Genomic DNA, 18,208 nt, shown 5'->3' with positions numbered 1-18,208 from the left:
TTTACCTCTTTCTCTGACCCCAAATGGTCCAGACATACACTTCTACTACAACAACAGCATGTTAACCTATGAGACTCGTTTCTGTTATCTGAAGTTATTCTCCAAATGATTTCTCTGAATCATTCTCATTCTGTAAAACATGAGCGAATTTGATATTTGAAAGATGCACTCTTTTGATTGTCACATGGTCTGTTTCCAGACCTTGCTTGCATGAATGTAATCAGGATTTCAGGGTGGAAAAATCATGATTCCAAACCTAAAGTTCGGTTTCTGTGCATATTTGCTTAACATTTGCTGTTTTGATGACATCCCTACCTAGGATTTTGCAGGAACAAATATGGTGCAAAGGGAATTTATTTCCTTCAAAAATGCACAAGGATATTCCCTGAAGCTTTTTTCTCTGACATGACACAACTGATCCCTCACTAGAGCGGTACCTGCAATTTCCTCGATGCTGTTGGCGCACATATCCAGAAGGACAGTCCCGTTCATGATGCAACTCCTCAGCTCAAAGAGACTGTGTAATGAAAGTGTCGCGACATAGGGTTTGCTCCAGCGTTCTCCTCCATCCTCCACATCCTCTTCGAACTTCAGCCACCTGGAAGCATGGCAAACCAAACACAAATAAATACCGTACCGGCAGCGACCACTTCCAGTGAAAATACTCTTAAGCAGGTGTTGCAGAGATACAAAGCTGTGTTTGAAATCTATACAACAGACATTCGGTAACTCAATTAACGGTTCAAAGCTGGAGAAGGGAAGAGGATCGAGTGCACATTTTGTTTTTTAAGCAGCTGAGGCAGAAATTTCCACCAGCTCTAATAATGTGCTGAAGGGTCTATTTTATATTTATTTTACATAAGGCAGATCAGCTGCTGGGATTGGACGACAGGGGATGGGTCACTTGATGATTGCCCTGTTCTGTTAATTTCCTTTGAAGCATCTGGCATTGGCCTCTGTCAGATGAAAGGATACTGGGCTAGATGGACCTTTGGTCTGACTCAGTATGACCATTTTTATGTTTTTAGTATAATGCACAAATGCCTCATAATCTTTAAAGCATTTTTCCTCGCAACATCATGCCTTTCTATCTTATATGGTGCCCATTATCCTAGTACCTAAGCATCTCTCAGTCTTTAATGTATTTAGCTTCCCAAGCCCCTGTGATGCAGGGCATCGCTACTGTCCCCATTTTACAGATGGGAAACTGAGGCAGAAAGAGACTAAGTGACTTGCCCAAGGTCACACAGCAAGCCTGTCTCAGAGCAGGGACATGAACCTGGGTCTCCCATGTGCCCAGGCTAACACACTGATCACTGGATTACACTGCCTCCCCATGTCTGTACATCAACATGCCTGCCTTTGATTCTTCCACATGCTGTTATTACACCAGAGGTGCATGAAAAAGCAGAGGTGCTGTGCTATATACAAGGGATCTGCATCATATCTTCCTCCCACACTGCTTTACCAAGTCACACTCTAGAAATGACAAGACTATGAAAGCCCTGTCTAGCAGCAGCATCTCTTCTTCCAGCAGGTGGTGTCACTGGGCAGCACTTCAAGGAAATGGGACCAAAAACATGGCCTGATGGGAGGTCACAAAAACACATTCAGTTTCATTGAGCCGGTGGAGTATATAGCTTTGTGTCACCTGGCCGTTTCCTTCCATTCTGCATCTTCCCCTTCTTTCACACAGATTTCATCCAGTTCTGTGAACAAATCATGGGGAACATGCTCCTCATCCTCCTCCATACCAAGGATAAACTGAACTCGCTGAGACGGGGTGTCTAATTAACAAACAATTAAAGAGGCATCTGCTGTGACCAGGTTACGCCATTCAAAAAATGCCACATTTAAAAGGAAGAGGTTGCTCATTGTTATATGTATCGAAAAGAAACAGCATGCCAAAGATGCTTGGTTTCAAACCAACCCACATGTCAGAAGCCAAATATAAAATTCATAGGCACCGACTCCATGGGTGCTCTGTGGCTGGAGCACCCACAGAAAACAAAAGTGGGTGCTCAGCACCCACCGGCGGCCCCGCCAATCAGCTCCTCTCCCTCCCACCGAGCACCTCCCGCCCACCGCAGATCAGCTGTTCAGCGGCGTGCAGGAGGTCCTGGAGGGAGAAGGGGTGGGACGAGGCGCTCAGGAGAGGGGGCAGAACGAGGTGGGGTGGGCTCTTGGGGGAAAGGGTGGAGTGGGGGCGGGGCCTCTGGCAGAGCACAAGTCAAGCACCCTCTCCCCGCGCCCGCCCCGGGAAATTAGAAAGTCAGCACCTGTGATAAAATTTGTAAAAAATTGCATTATTTGGACCATGAGCTCTTTGGAGCAGGGATTCTTGTTCTATGTTTATACACCACCTAGCACAACCGGGTTCTAGCTCATGACTGGAACATCCAGACACTACCAGATCAGTAACATAATTAATAATAATAAAAGGAGAAGAAGTAGAAGGAAAAATTCAAAACACTTGATTAACAGGCGTTTTAAATAAATGCAAGTGCTGAGCAAGTACAAATCTGGGACTAAGATACTATCACTTCCCCAAAAAGAGGGCCCATGTTTACATGATGTTGTTCGCATGAGACATTACAGCAAGTAGATTTACATAAAACATAACAGAATAAAGCCCCAGTGTTGAGTATTGTCGTGGCAACACCCCAAATTCCCTACTGAGTTTGGTCCTAAATACATCATAATGTTAGTGACCTTTCAGTTAATGCCTCTGTCTTTTCCGCTAATTCATACTTCCCCATCTCACCTCACCCCTACTCCAGGAGTATCATATGTAAGATACTGGAGGTAATTGGCCCACGCTACTCAGCACTGGCAAGGCCTCAGCAGGAGTACTGCGTCCACTTCTTGGCGCCGCATTTTAAGAAAGATGTGGAAAAATTGGAAAGAGCCCAGAGAAGAGCAAAAAAAAATAATAAAAGATCTAGAAAACGTGACAGATGAGGAAAAGGTTTAAAAAAAATGGCTATGTTTAGTCTTGAGAAAAGAAGACTGGTTGGGAGAAGGGACAGGATAGCCATTTTCAAATATGTTAAGGGTTGTTAGAAAGAGAACAGCAATTAATTGTTCTCCACATCCACTGAAGGTAGAACAAGAAATAATTGGCTTAATCTGCAGCAAAGGAAATGTAGGTTAGATAGTAAGAAAAACTTTCCAGCTATTCAAGAAGGATAGTTACATACTGGAATAGATTTCCAAGACAGGTTGTGGAATCCCAGTGATTGGAGGTTTTTAAGAACAGGTTAGACAAACACCTGGCAAGGTATATGTGGTCCTGCCTCAGTATAAGGGCATGGACTACCTGACCTCTTGAGGTCCCTTCTAGGCCTACCTTTCTGTGATTCTATTATTATAAATGTATTTTGCAAATTAAAAATCCCCCAAAGAAAAGAACAGAGCCAAAAAGTAAAAACGAATCATGAAATAACACTACTGTTCCCAGCTTTCACTTGGATAACTTTGCTGGTATGCTGCATGTTTCTCTTCCACCTTTCCTCTGTCTTATCTATTTCAACTGTAAGCTCCTTTATGACAGGGATCGCTACTTGCTATGTGTCTGTATCACGCCTAGCATAATGGGGCCCCGATCCTAGTAGAGGCCTCTGGGTGCTTCCTCTACAAATAATAAATGCTGATCATAAACTGAATTACTAGGAGTAAATTCTTGGCCCTCATGAAGCAAAAGCTCCCACTCACTTCAGTGGAGCCAGGATTTCCCCTCTTAATTTTCGTACACGCTAACTAGCACGAGATTGGCTCCAACTATTTCAGAGCAACTAAAACGACTAAAAATTTCAGATGTTGCTTTCATTGGGGTGAGATTGGGCAATGAACTTTCAACGTCCAGTGCCCCATGTTATCCCAAGAAGAGCAACACCAGTCAATTTACCAACTCTCGTGGTGGATACTCCATCCCTGATAACTTTCAAATCAAGACTCTGGGTTTTTCTAAATGATCTGTTCTAAGAACTATTTTGGGGAAGATCTCCCGCCTGTGTTATACAGGAGTCACGCTAGATGATCATCATGGTCCCTTCTGGCATCGGAATCGATGGATCTACTAAAAAATATTTATTCCCATTACCTACATAAGTTATGCTTCCATCATTAAACGCACACTATGTTCCCATCATACATTAGCCTGAGGTTTTATTTACCATGAGATTCCTGCTCTTCTTGAATGGCTCCCTTCGCCCGGTCTCGTTTCCTATGTTTTTGGCCATGATTCCTGTGATGTCTGTGGCTTTGTCTCACCAAAGGCATCCGTACCCCAACGTACAGTGTTCTGTGCCCTGCAACAAAGCAGAAGCACATTAGTCAGTGTCACTCTTGGCCCCACAGTGCCTGTCAAGATGAATGGTGCCCATGGTATAACATTGCTCTTCATATAGCTGCTCTTCATAACTTATAATGTTAAAAGTCAGTAAAAAAAAAAAAAAACACTTAGGTCAGTGTTTCTCAAACGGGTCCACGAGGGTACTCCAGGAGGTCTGCGGGCCCCGCTGATCAACTCCTCCCTGTCCCTCAACTCCTCCCTCTCCTTCCCAGAGCCTCCCGCACGCTCGGCAACAGCTGTTCAGCAGCGTGTAGGAGGCACTGGGAAGGAGTGAGGACTGGGCACACTTGTGGGAGGGGGCAGAAAGAGGAGGGGCAAGGGTGGAGCGGGGGGTGGGAAGAGGTGGGGCCTTGGGGGAAGGGGTGGAGTGGGGGCAGGACCTGGGGCTGAGCAGAGGGCTTGAGGCTCTGCAAAATATTTGACATCAAAATGGGGGTCCTCAGGTTGCTAAAGTTTGAGAACCGCTGACTTAGGTCGTACAATGATAGAGTTGAGCAAAACATCAGAATTTCATTCCAGGGGGAAATTCCAATATTTCAGCTTCTGTTTTCATCCTGAATCGGGAAAGAAAAAGTGAAATATCAAAAGTTTTCATGAACCAAAACTTTCAGGAACATTTTGATTTGGAAACATCGGACCGTTTCGTACCAAGTCAGTTCAGCATTCATCATGATGGAGTTGGCTAATGACCCAAAAATTGGCAGGGTGGTAAATAATGAAGAGAACAGGCCACTGATTCAAAGAGATGTGCATTTTCACACAGCTACATCCACATTTATACACCTAAGGACAAAGAACGCAGGCCATGCTCACAGAGTAGGGGACTCTATCCTGGGAAGCAGTGACTCTGAAAAAGATTTGGGGGTGGTGGTGGATAACCAGCTGCACATGAGCTCCTAGTGTGACTCTGTGGCCAAAAGAGCTAATGCAAACTTGGGATGCCTGGGTGCCGGACCTGCTGGCCGCTTCCGGGGGACAGAGTGGTGCCGGGACAGGTAGGGACTAGCCCGTCTTAGACCCGCCGCTGACCAGGAGCTGCCCGAGGTAAGCCCACGCCTCAACCCCGAGCCCCAACCTCCTGCCCCAACCTTGAGCCCCCCAAACCTGGAGTGTCCTCCTGCACCCCAAACCCGTCATCCCCAGGCCCACCCCAGAGCCTGCACCCCCAGCTGGAAGCTTCACCCCCCCTGAACCCCAACCCCCAGCCCAGAGCTACTACCCACACCCTGAACCCTTCATCCCTGGCCCCATCCCAGAGCCTGCACCCCGCAGCCCAGAGCCCATACCCCCTCCTGCACTCCAACCCCCTATCTCAACCCACAGCTCCCTCCCGCACTCCAAATCCCTCGGCCCCACCCCCTAGCCTGGAGCCCCCTCCTGCACCCCAAACCCCTCATCCCCGGCCCCACCCCAGAGCCCACACCCCCCTGCACTCCAACCCCCTGTCCCAGCCCAGTGAAAGTGAGTGAGGGTGGGGGAGAGTGAGCCACCGAGGGAGGGGGAATGTAGTGGGTGGGGGCGGGGCCTCAGTAAGGGGCGGGTCAGGGGGAGGGGCCTCGGGGAAGGGGCAGGGCTAGGGTGTTCAGTTTTGTGCGCCGCGGGTCTCTGGCCTGTGTTACACAGGAGGTCAGACAACATGATCACAACGGACCCTTCTGGCCTCGGAATCTATAAACTGCACCTACCGTGGGGCCCCAGTGGGAGACATCGTTCAGTTACCTTTCATTCTCGTTCTCCCATATGGCCCCAGCTCCCCAATCTGACTACATCGCCCATGATGCACTTACACTACGCGGCCTGGCCAGAGGGCAGACCACTATGCATCATGGGAGATAGAGTCTGGCAAGTGGATAGTGTAGAATGGGAGCATGAAGCACCAAAACCGCACCGCCCAGAAGGCACTGGGGTGCCAAAGTCTAAAGCTGAACTGACTCAAACCTAAACATTTTGATTCAATTCAGCAAGCCGAAATTATTTGATTCGGGCAGAACTGATGTGAAACACAACACTTCATTCAAATGAACCTCAACAGAAAATTGGAAAACATCAGCAAAATTCGAATTCTGATTGTGCAGAAACTGCATTTTCGGTGGGAAAATATTTTCAATAGAAAATTCCCAACCAGATCTGTAAGATAGGAAAGTTTGTGTAAGAAGCAAGAGCATCAAACATACAAATCTAGCCTCCTAATTCTTTAGTCTGGACTGACAAGATGTTGTGTGCCTTTAAACTAGGTTTATTTTGGTTTGTCTTTGGCCAACTGGAAACAGGGTAAAGCTAAACAGAAATAAGCTGCTCTTAAATCAAAATAAGAATATCCACATAGAGGTTTGCATTGACTTAACTACGCGGGTTTAAAAACCGATTTAAGTAAAACCAGTGCAACTTTCTCATTTAGACAAGAACTCAGCCTATATTCTCTCAACTGCGTCAGTCAGATATCTGCAAAGGAGCCATTTTCACAGGGCCTCTTAAAGGTCATGGACTTGTTCTATTTTAGAGCTGACATATCTGGTTTATTTTATTATTACAAAGTTTCAAAAACAAGGCGGCAGCTTGATTTAAAACGCCCTTAAGAAAGAAACAACCCTCTTTGCAATTTACAACTTTAATAGGACAACGATCCCAACAGCTCATTAAGCAGAGGCAGAAGGTAATTATTTTCAAAGCTTGCTTAAGGCATAGCATGAGAGGAGATTGGGCCAATCTCCTGATAATGAACTGTATTAGACAAATCACAGCCAGACACCTTAAGCATTCAAATTATTCCAGTGGTCTATCAAAGCTGGGTTTTTCTACCTGCTCGACTGAGAAAACATGGTGATTAGTCATCCCACCCATCTGCTATTTCTAATGTTGTTTCCTCTGGAGTTTTTTTGTTCCTTTATTTATAATTTTTTTTAAATATGAAAAATGTTTGCTGCCTCTCTTATTACTAATTTAAGCCCATTTTGCCAGAATGAACCTGAAATTTAATGCGATTCTCTGGCCTCTGTTATGCAAGCCGTCAGACTTGGTCATCATAGTGATCCCTCTTCTGGCTTTGAAATCTGTGAAAGCAGGGACGGGGATGAAGCAAAAATCAAAAGGTCGGGTTATATGTTGCCCTGTATTCTGGGTCATCACCGACTCCAGTGCAAGGCAAGTGCAGAAATCTTTAGGCCAGGCGTGTTGAAGACACAGCCTGAATGGTGTATCTCCGTGCCCTGAACAACGCACACAGAGTCAGCAGAACCAAAGTGCTCTCTCTCTTCTTTTCTAAATATGTTTTGAGCCCTCACGAGGGTTGGTCTTTACTCAAAACACTAGGCTGCGATAGGACACAGCATGGAGGCAGCGCCAGACATGGCTCTGCAGCAGGGGCCCACGAGCAATGACGTCAGAGATTTGTCCACTTTGTCAGCTGGATAGTCTCTCCCTTTGCTGTTCTTCCCCACGTTCTTTCTCCCTTCCCTCTTCCACCCAGTCCTATTCCCCTCTGCATCCCCTCTCCCCTCCCTCGTCTCTCTATTTAGCTAATCCCCTCCCAAAAACTCCCCACCCGGAAAAAAATCAAAACTGATGGGATTAACATGCCGTTTGCCACCCCATCACCTTGATCGCTTGTACACTATGAACGTACATCAGTATAACTACGTTGCTCAGGGGTGTGAAAAATCCACACCCCTGAACGATGCAGTTGTACCGACCTAACCCCCAGTGTAGTCAGAGCCATGTCACGGAGGTGGATTAGCTACGCTGACGGGAGAAGCTCTTCCATCTGCATAGTAGCATTTTCACTGAAGCACCGATGCAGTGTTTTAAGTGTAGATCTGCCCTTATGCCCTTTTTTCCTCTCCTTAGCCGGTCTCTGCACCTCCGTCCATTGCTCTATGTTTGTATAGCACTTAGCACAATGAGGCCACGTGCTTGGTTGATCTCTATGCACAAGCAAAATAATCATCACAATTAAAAACTCTCAGCAATTGACAGAATGTCCAATACAATGTGGCATTCCGTGCAAATAGGAACTCTCCTGCTTAGCATTGGATCAGCTAATTCCTGGGTAAACTAACTGGGTTCCTATTTGTTTCTTTCCTTTGGGAGCTTCTCAGCAGAAGGAATCATAGAATCATAGAATAGAATCATAGAATATCAGGGTTGGAAGGGACCTCAGGAGGTCATCTAGTCCAACCCCCTGCTCAAAGCAGGACCAATCCCCAACTAAATCATCCCAGCCGGGGCTTTGGATCCCCAGACAAGGTTTGCACGCCGTGGTCGAACAGGTTGTGAGAAGGAACACATTTTATTCATGGATAACTTGCAAGCCGAAACAGGGCTCAGTTTGTCAAATGACAAATCACGGACTACCCACAGATTGCCCAGATCTGCTCTCAAGTCCCACTGCTTCTCTTTAGCATGAGGCCAGTTAATGGGCCAGAGTCTCATGCACACTAACACCCCAGACTGATGGGAATGAGACTCCATTGTCTTTTACAGCTTGGGCAATGACTCTTTAAGCATTTTGTCTTCCAGCTGGTACAAAAATGTCATGCGGGTGAATTAGCATTGCAAAGTTCAACCGTGTCCAAAGAGTCTGATTCTCTGTTGTTCTGCCCTCGTGCTGCCATTTACGCCAGTGGGCGTAAAATGCTGCCAAGCCTGAATGCTGACAATTTACACCTCCCTTTGCACTGGTGTAAAGGACTGCACAATGGAACACCGGGCCTCAGGTGTGTAAGGAAAAGTAAATTTCAGCGCTAATGGGGGGTGGGGGGGGCAATCCAATCGCAAAGAGACCGATGGAAGTTGAGTTATGGCCCATCATTTATCTGATCTGGAACTTTATTAGCCAAGAAGTACATTTACTCCAGGTTCCATCTAGCTAGACATTAACGATGTACTAGAAAAACTGCAAAATATAGTTATCAGCTGCAGGCTTGGACCTTACCTTCCAGCTCTTCTTTCTCATAATGAATATTGACGACATTACTGGTCCCACCTTGATCCACCACCGCCTCTTCATCAACTCTCTGTTTAAAAAACAACACAAAAATGTGCAACTAGATAGAAGCAATTTCCTAATTTACTCACTGTGCACAAGATTTTCAAAGTGACTTAGGAGAAGAGTGGGGTGCTATTTATCAACCAAAAGTCCTTGCTGGTGAAAAAATGCAAATTTGGTGGCATCGAAACATTGGCACAGGTCTACTTAGAAGCACAGCATGGGATTCTCAAAAGCAGTGTTGGCCTAACTCTGCTCCCACTGGTAAAACTTCAACCATGTGTCTTCCTATGTGTTTGTACAGCACCTAACATAGGGGTGGGCAAACTTTTTGGCCTGAGGGCCACATTTGGGTATGGAAATTGTATGGCGGGCCATGAATGCTCACAAAATTGGGGGTTGGGGTGCAGAGGGGAGGGTGAGGGCTCCGGCTGGGGGTGCGGGCTCTGGGGTGGGGCTGGGGATGAAGGGTTGGGGGTGCAGGAGGGTGCTCCGGCTGGGACAGAGGGGATCAGAGGGCAGGAGGGACATCAGCACTGGGGCAGGGGGTTGGGGCAGGAGGGCAGGCTCCGGGTGGTGCTTACCTCAAGCAGCTTCCAGAAACAGCATGTCCCCCCCGTCTGGCTCCTATGCAGAGGCGCAGCCAGGCGGATGTGTGCGCTGCCCCGTCTGCAGGTGCCGCTCCTGCAGCTCCCGGCCAATGGGAGGAGTAGGAGCCAGAGGGGGGATGTGCTGCTGCTTCCAGGATCCATGCGGAGTGGGGTAAGAGCCCGACCCTGTTCCGCAGCTGGAGCGGAGCAAGCCTCAGATCCCACTTCCCAGTGGGAGCTTGAGGGCTGGATTAAAACGTCTGGAGGGCCGGATGTGGCCCCCGGACCATAGTTTCCCCACCTCTGACCTACCACAATTCAACCCCCATCCTGACTGGGACCAGCAGAACTCTTGAAAAAGCAAGGAGCTCAGTGAAAGGCTGTTAGTTAAATATCAGCAACATAATGGATCGCAGCATTGCCAACCCTCATGATTTTGCTGCGAGTCTTGAGATATTTGGTGGTTTTCTTAAAGCCCTAGCAACTGGAGTCATGAGATTCTCATGCAACCACAGGTTCCTTTTTTTAAAAGCCCTCGTCATTACAGAGAAAAGCTCAAAAATGGGGGGGGGGGGCAAAGTGTACCGTAAAAGTTAAGAAAAACACAAGATAAATAAATTGATCCCAACCATTTGGAGGGGATGGGGTAAAGCTCATAATTTTTAATCCAACCTCAAGCCTTGTCTATGCACAAAAGTTGTACCACTTTAACTATACCGGTATAGTTTAACCAGTACAGTTAAAGCGATAAAGCTCCCCTGGTGTGGAAGCAGGTATAATGGTTTCAGTGTGCATATACCGGTATAATTTATTCCCATATGGGATGGGGAATAAGTTATGCTGGTAGAAAGCACCTTTAAATTGGTAAAACTATGTCCACACAAGGGTCTGACTATATTGGTTAAAACAAAAAACAAAAAAAACCCACATAGAAGGGGACACAACACACACTGACCAGCGGGTCACACGTGCAGTAATTCCCAAAACGATTCAGGCCAGAGAAAATGTTCATATCTCAAAATTCACAGGAGACAAGCTACAGAATTGAAGCTTAGCAGCAACCAATAAGGACACACACGAGTCCTTCTTGCTTCTCCCTGTCCTCGGTGTTGCGGAAAGGGGTTACCCCTTTCTGACCAAAGAAGCAAAGACCACCTGCATTTCAGACTTATGCTGCGGTTTTGGCACCTTCTGGGAAAAAACTGAACATATTTTGCCCCTCTCTTCATGATACATTTCTGCTATTAAAATTGAAAATCAATACAATTGCAAGAGTTGGCAATGCTGCTATGTGGAAACAGGAAAACTACAATGAATGTTGCTTATACATATTAATTGGCTCGAATCAAACAAGAACACTAAGCTTGATTTAAAAGCATATGTTATGTCAACATCCATAGTGCACTAACTTGTAAATGGAGAAGTAATTAACACCTCCATCTGCTTCAGAAGGGATACACACAAGCAGCTCCTTTCTTTGTCACCCACTCCTCCACCCTTTTATCCTTGAATTGGATTTTTTTTCCTGCATACCTTTCTGGGTGACTAGCCCTTTAAATCTGGTAGAGGCAAACAAACCACTCAGCTCTGAACTGGCCATTCTGGCTGATGTTTGCTGCATCTCACTCTCTATTACTGGATGGGGTAGCACATTCTCACAGTCCAGTCTGGACATGTGGGTGCAGCACACTGGGCATGCATGGATTTTGTTACAAAATACACTCTGTAATCAAGACCCTCGGAAAGAACAAAGTTTAGAGACTCCCACGACTTGTGTGGGGTGCCCCCAACAGATTTGCAACCTCTAACAGGGAACAGGCAGCTGGAATAAGTCAACTTTTTAAAATAAAAACGCTCACCATGAGCTTGTTCCAGTTCCTTAGACCACAAGCTCTTTGGGGCAGGGATGGTCTCTTACTGGACTAGCACAATGGAGCCTAGATCTTGGTTAGGGCCTCTGGATGCAACCATACTAACAAGAAGGAGAACAGCGGAGGATTGAGGGATCCAAAAGCAAACAGCGGAACAGAAGTGGTGAGGCAGGTAGATAAGGTAAATCAGGAGGTGAACTGGAATTGTGCTGTCTGGGGCATTACCTGAGAACGGAGGGGCTATTGTAACCCAGTGGTGATCATGTGTTACAGGCTCCCTTCTGTGTCTGATTCACAGAGCATATAAGCCCTAGCTTTAGCTCAAGTTATAATAGCTTACGCTTTTTCAGCTCTGGAGATCTGCAGTTCAAACCCGGCCAAAATGGCAGCTATCACTCTCTGCTTAATTTTGGCATATTTATGACAGACCCAAGTCATGTTGATGTTTTGAATGTGCTGGAGTTTCGTTAAAAAGAGAACGATAACTCCACAGAAAAAGACCTTAAATTGGAATTGTCACCTTAAATTGGTGGTGCTGGGGGTTTGTTTGTTTGTTTCTCTTTTGCATTATTATTTCAAAGGAGCAACAGCGCTTGTAAATAAGCAACTTTCATTCCTAGGAGAATCCTAGCTATGGCGACTAAAAATAACAGGAAACAGCTGAAATACCAGAGGTGGTTCCAGTCGGAGAACGAGAATTAATGCTTAGTAGCCCCCCAAGTTCCAATTTCAGAGTAAACTTGTTACTACTTTGTTGCAAGAAAGCAAATTGGTCCTATTCTGCAGAATTAATTCATGTTACCTAGCAGCAGGCTTATCATTACAAGACCAGTTGACTTTCCATTTCCTAATTACTCCTGTAACTATCTCTGCCTCTGTCTGTCCCTTCTTAGCAACAGTCACCCAGATCACCTCTGGCAAGGTTTCAAGGCATGGAACCACCGCAGACAGTAAGTGGCTTCATTTCTGAGACATCATTCAGATCCTGATTAGCATTTTGTCTTATCTGGCCCTTCTTCAAGGGAGCATATAAAAGCAATAGCCCTGCACCACTGTTGCAAAACTATATGTAATGCAAATTTAAACTCTTCAGCACCGGTTGTTTTTCATAGATTCATAGATATTTAGGTCAGAAGGGACCATTATGATAATCTAGTCTGACCTCCTGCACAATGCAAGCCACAGAATTTCACCCACCACTCCTGCGAAAAACTTCTCACCTATGCCTGAGCTATTGAAGTCCTCAAATCATGATTTAAAGACTTCAAGGTGCAGAGAATCCTCCAGCAAGTGACCCGTGCCCCATGCTACAGAGGAAGGCAAAAAACCTCCAGGGCCTCTTCCAATCTGCCCTGGAGGAAAATTCCTTCCCGACCCCAAATATGACGATCAGCTAAACCCTGAGCATATGGGCAAGATTCACCAGCCAGACACTACAGAAAATTCTTTCCAATTAAAGCCTTCAGTGGTATTGCCTGCCCTTTGCATTCCTGCCTGAGCTAGCATTTGCAAAGAGGTCTGACCAAGGTGGGAGAGGCTCACTGTACTCAAGACCGTGGATATCACATTTATGTAGCCCATTCCCAGACTTGCTGTTCAGGTACATCACCCACATATTCAAGTATCAGGAGGGTAGCCGTGTTAGTCTGCATCCACAAAAACAATGAGGAGTCTGGTACCACCGGACTCCTCCACATGTTCAAGGATGTCAATTGTATGCCGACCAAAACATGCCACCTTCGAACGCATAGAGTGGATGAAATAACCCATGTGACGTACACTACACATCAGCCGATCATGGAAATAGGACGGTGAGCTGCACACCTCACCTCAGTGCATTGCACCCTTTTATGAATCCAATGCAATTTAACTAACAAAGCAGATACAATGCAACAGCCACTAAAGCTGCTAAAACAGTCTGCAGCAACGCTGCACCGTGTGGCTTCGGCGAACCCTTTGCCCTGTATTTGCTAATGAAAAGAATCACTATTGCTGGGAGTTAAAACAGCAGTGGTTGCCATTTAAACAGTCAATATTTGCCACCTGATACCACAGGGTCAATATATTTATTAACTTCCTTAGTTCTCAGAGGAAACTGTGGTAATGTAGGATACTACAGTGTGGTAGCTGTTGGCAAATATTGACTTGGGGCCAACTCAGAGGTGAGTCAAAGGGAATCTAACTGGGTATAATTCACACCTTTTCCCAACCCCTTCTATGTGTAACTTAGATCAGTTTGGATCCCCTTACACTGGGGTAGACTAAATGTGTGAAATTCAGAAGTGATGTGTAAAACACTGGTAAATGGGTGTGAATCTAAAGCCAGATCTACACTAGGAACTTTTGCTGGTAATGTAATGTCTACAGGGGTGTGATTTGTGGGTGGGTAGGTTTTTTGTTTGGGGGGGGGGGGTTGCAGCATTTCTATAACAGCAAAAGCCCTACTGTAGACACAGTTATACCAGCATAAAAGTGTTTGGTCCATATAACCTATTTTGTTCAGGGACCCAGTACAAACTACACAAGCAAAAGAATTTTTTGCCAGAATTATTATTATTGTTTAATATTTGTATTACTGTGGCACCTATGAGCCCCACCGTGCTAGATCCTGTACAAACACCAAACCAAAAAATGGTCTCTGTCTCAAACAGCTTACAATCTAAGGTCTGGTCTACACTAAGGGAGAGATCGATCTAAGTTACGCAGCTTCAGCTACATGAATAACGTAGCTGAAGTCGACGTACTTAGATCTATTTACTACTTACCGCGGTGACTAGACGCGATAAATCGACCCCCGCTGGATCGATCGCTGGATACAGACAGATGGGAGAGAACAAGGAAACAATGAGACACTATTGATAAGCTGTGGTGTCAGCACACCACCAGGCTAACTATTGTCAGGTGAGAAGAAAAGGAGTCCTTGTGGCACCTTAGAGACTAACCCGTTTATTTGAGCATCAGCTTTCGTGAGCTACAGCTCACTTCATTGGATGCATACTGTGGAAACTGCAGAAGACATTATATACACAGAGACCATGAAACAATACCTCCTCCCACCCCACTCTCCTGCTGGTAATTGCTTATCTAAAGTGATCACTCTCCTTACAATGTGTATGATAATCAAGTTGGGCCATTTCCAGCACAAATCCAGGTTTTCTCCCCCCCTTCCCCCCCCACAAAACACACACACACACAAACTCACTCTCCTGCTGGTAATAGCCCATCCAAAGTGACCACTCTCTTTACAATGTGTATGATAATCAAGTTGGGCCATTTCCAGCACAAATCCAGGTTTTCTCACCCCCCCCCTCCAAAAACCACACACACAAACTCACTCTCCTGCTGGAGAAAACCTGAATTTGTGCTGGAAGTGGCCCACCTTGATTATCATACACCTTGTAAAGAGAGTGGTCACTTTGGATGGGCTATTACCAGCAGGAGAGTGAGTTTGTGGGGGGGGAGGGAGTCAAGTGTTTTTGCAGGTATCACGGCGGAGGAGAGTGAAGCTAGGTCTATGCTAGCAGGTTTGCTGCCACACCAACAAAGCTTTTCCAGCGTGACCTGGGCTAAGGAAGGAAAAAGATCAGCCTCGAGACGCAGTGAGAACTTCCCACGAGCACTAATGCCAGGGGTGTCTGTTCACAAGGCACTGCTTGGATTTCTCCGACACCACAGATCGGCCGCTAGGTCTCTGCGATTACTGCTTTAAAATCTAGTACATGAGGAACAGATCAAACAGGAAACCCAGACTTGAGCTTAGCACGAAGCAAGTCAGGAGCTGTCATTCTGAGGCCCCCTAATGCTTATACCCCGGGGATGGCTGCAGTATAAACAGCCTGATCCTGTTCCAAACTTTGGGCCAGATTCTACCATTAAGGCCCAGACTTGAGTAAGGGGGAGGCCAGCTGTTGTGCACCCCACCCCCACCACAAAAGAGGGTTCACCTTCTGCTCAACTCTGCAGCCAACCAGCTGCATCGGATGGCCCTTGGCTCTAACTCCTCCCTGCGCCTTTTAGGGTCTGATCCTACTGCACCACTGAAGTCAACGGATTCCAATGGGCACAGATTAGACTCCTGAGAGCGGCCCAAGCGCTGAAAAGCCCTTGTGACTGGGAGAATGTAAGCACCCAGTTGGATAAGCAGAGACATTTCATCCAGCAGGGCTGTGACTCCTGGCTCCTTTCACCAGCACTGTGGCCCTGATCTGTAACCGGTTTCTCTGGCAGTTAGAAGCCTAAATACCTTTGAGGGTCTGGTCCTAAATCCCTATAAAGAGAAAAATTCCAAGAGCTCGAATCACTGGGCAATTTGGAGAAGTCAGCAGCCCTAACAGGAGGCTATTGCCGAAATACGATAATCAATATTCCTGATCAATCAAGGACAATCTTGAAGGGTAGAGCCATAGTTAGAGGGGAGAAAGTTACCTACAGCAGAGGAATAACGGTCATTGGCAGGGGAGTGTTTTCGTAGCCCCTGCCCTGCTTTGAGAAGTGGTTGCAGCATGTTACGGAAGCGAGAACAGGAGTTCTCAATTCTCACGGGGCAGGAGAGGAAAGCTGGGGCACATGTAACATTTCTCCAGCGGTAACAAAGGGCCTAATCACCTGCTCCCCCAGAGAAATCCCAGGGAATGGCAGGAAACCTACACAGTTCTTTCCATAGTCTCCTACTAAGCATGCCCTTAAGGGGGAAGTTTGGTCAGGACTTTATACCTTTTCTAGATGGCAAAGCCTCTCAACCTCAACAGAAGTTTGTGGACTCTGAATCCTATCATATGAGCGTTATGAAGGTGCATAACCCGGACCTGAACCAGGGGACTGGGACCCGGAAATGTCAGAATCCCCAAATAAAGGTACCCCCTTTATTACTCTCAGCGAGTCTCTGCTTTGTAGCAGCTGTCAGACACACATCTATCTAGTAAAAAGAAAAGGAGTACTTGTGGCACCTTAGAGACTAACCAATTTATTTGAGCATGAGCTTTCGTGAGCTACAGCTCACTTCATTGGATGCATACCGTGGAAACTGCAGAAGACATTATATACACAGAGAATTTTATGGTCTCTGTGTATATAATGTCTTCTGCAGTTTCCAGAGTATGCATCCGATGAAGTGAGCTGTAGCTCACGAAAGCTCATGCTCAAATAAATTGGTTAGTCTCTAAGGTGCCACAAGTACTCCTTTTCTTTTTGCGAATACAGACTAACACGGCTGTTACTCTGAAATCTATCTAGTACATCCTCTATTCAGGATATTCAATGCAGGATTCTAGCCGCATGAACTAACTGCATACTTACATTGGTCCTTATTCCTTCAACATTCCCTTTGCTGTACTAAATTGCCGGAGCCCTTTCCTTCTTCCCCTTTTCTATTCTCCTAACACCTGCTGCTGTCTATATCCCTTTGAAATGTTCTCAGACATTTTGCTTCCAATGCAACACCTCTCTCTTTCTTCCCCGCTCCTGCTGAGAAGCTAGCGCATTTCACTTCCTAAAGTGATCATGAGGTTTGCCACTGGTTTTTTATATTTTATTAGTAACATTATTCTTTTTAAAATCCCCATCCTGTTAGCGGCAGCCCAAGCATCTACTACCTGCAATTCCTCCGATGTCATGGTGGTTTTCAATTCGGCCACAAGGCTGCGAAGTTAGTCAATCCCCTTTTGTATTTAATCCAGTGTCCAGATCAGACCTAGGACCAAATTCACCACAGGTATCACTGAATTCAGCCCCTAGTTTGCTGCATGCTCCATTTGAGCCACAGGGATAGAGGTCAACTTTACAGCAATCACTTTTGATTAAAAAAGAAAAAGAAGCCAACTTAAAACTTGATTAGCCCTTAAATACTTCGATCCTAGTCGTTGCGCCAATGGGGGGGAGGGGGGGAACAATGGTCACTTAAATACTACTCTAGTTAGTCCACCTGTTAACCCCTAAGAGGCATATGACTCTCCGCTCTGGTGACAAATGGCCCAGCATGGCAAACAGCAAGTGGGGGGTTGATTCTACTGGCTTCTGAAAATACGCATCACAGCCAGAAAGGTTCTATGCGGTTTTTAAAAGATATTGCACCTGAATCCAAGAGATCTGTGGAATGGGTCCATCCCAGATGGCATTTACATGGATGCTATATCCTTCAGAGCAAGCACGGCCATCGCCACAACAAAATTCAAGAGAGTTTTCTTTCCACTTAGTTTAAAATCTCTTTGATACATAGACTTCTTGAACTTGGTTCCCGTGACAGGAGTTTTTGCATAGAGTCAGCCTGGAGAAAGGCCTCTGTGGGCTTGTCTTGACTGAAATCAAACGAAAGACTGAAAAATAAAGCTACAGACTTGTGGACCTACCAAAGAACTCGCATAGCATGCAGGGAGGAAGATGTTGGGGGCATGGCCAGAGCATATAGCACTCT

At 46.1% G+C, this 18,208-nt stretch overlaps 1 protein-coding gene across 2 annotated transcripts in view; it reads right to left on the bottom strand.

The window, feature by feature from the left end:
* SLC4A8 (solute carrier family 4 member 8) overlaps positions 1 to 18,208 on the bottom strand; it is a 69,481-nt gene that overhangs the window by 35,684 nt on the left and 15,589 nt on the right. For both annotated transcript variants that reach the window (XR_014709139.1, XM_084610751.1), the window contains exons 2-5: positions 9,285 to 9,366; positions 4,176 to 4,310; positions 1,652 to 1,787; positions 438 to 598 (exon numbers count right to left, since the gene is read on the bottom strand). Coding sequence is in view for 1 of the 2 variants with exons in the window: in XM_084610751.1 (XP_084466877.1) it covers positions 438 to 598; positions 1,652 to 1,787; positions 4,176 to 4,310; positions 9,285 to 9,366 (514 nt within the window). In the remaining variant the exon portion in view is untranslated. The remainder of the gene's footprint in view (positions 1 to 437; positions 599 to 1,651; positions 1,788 to 4,175; positions 4,311 to 9,284; positions 9,367 to 18,208) is intronic.

This window comes from Lepidochelys olivacea (genome assembly GCF_965140295.1).
Source record: "Lepidochelys olivacea isolate rLepOli2 genome assembly, chromosome: 20".
NCBI lineage: Eukaryota > Metazoa > Chordata > Testudines > Cheloniidae > Lepidochelys > Lepidochelys olivacea.
This window is presented reverse-complemented; position numbering and strand designations above follow the sequence as displayed.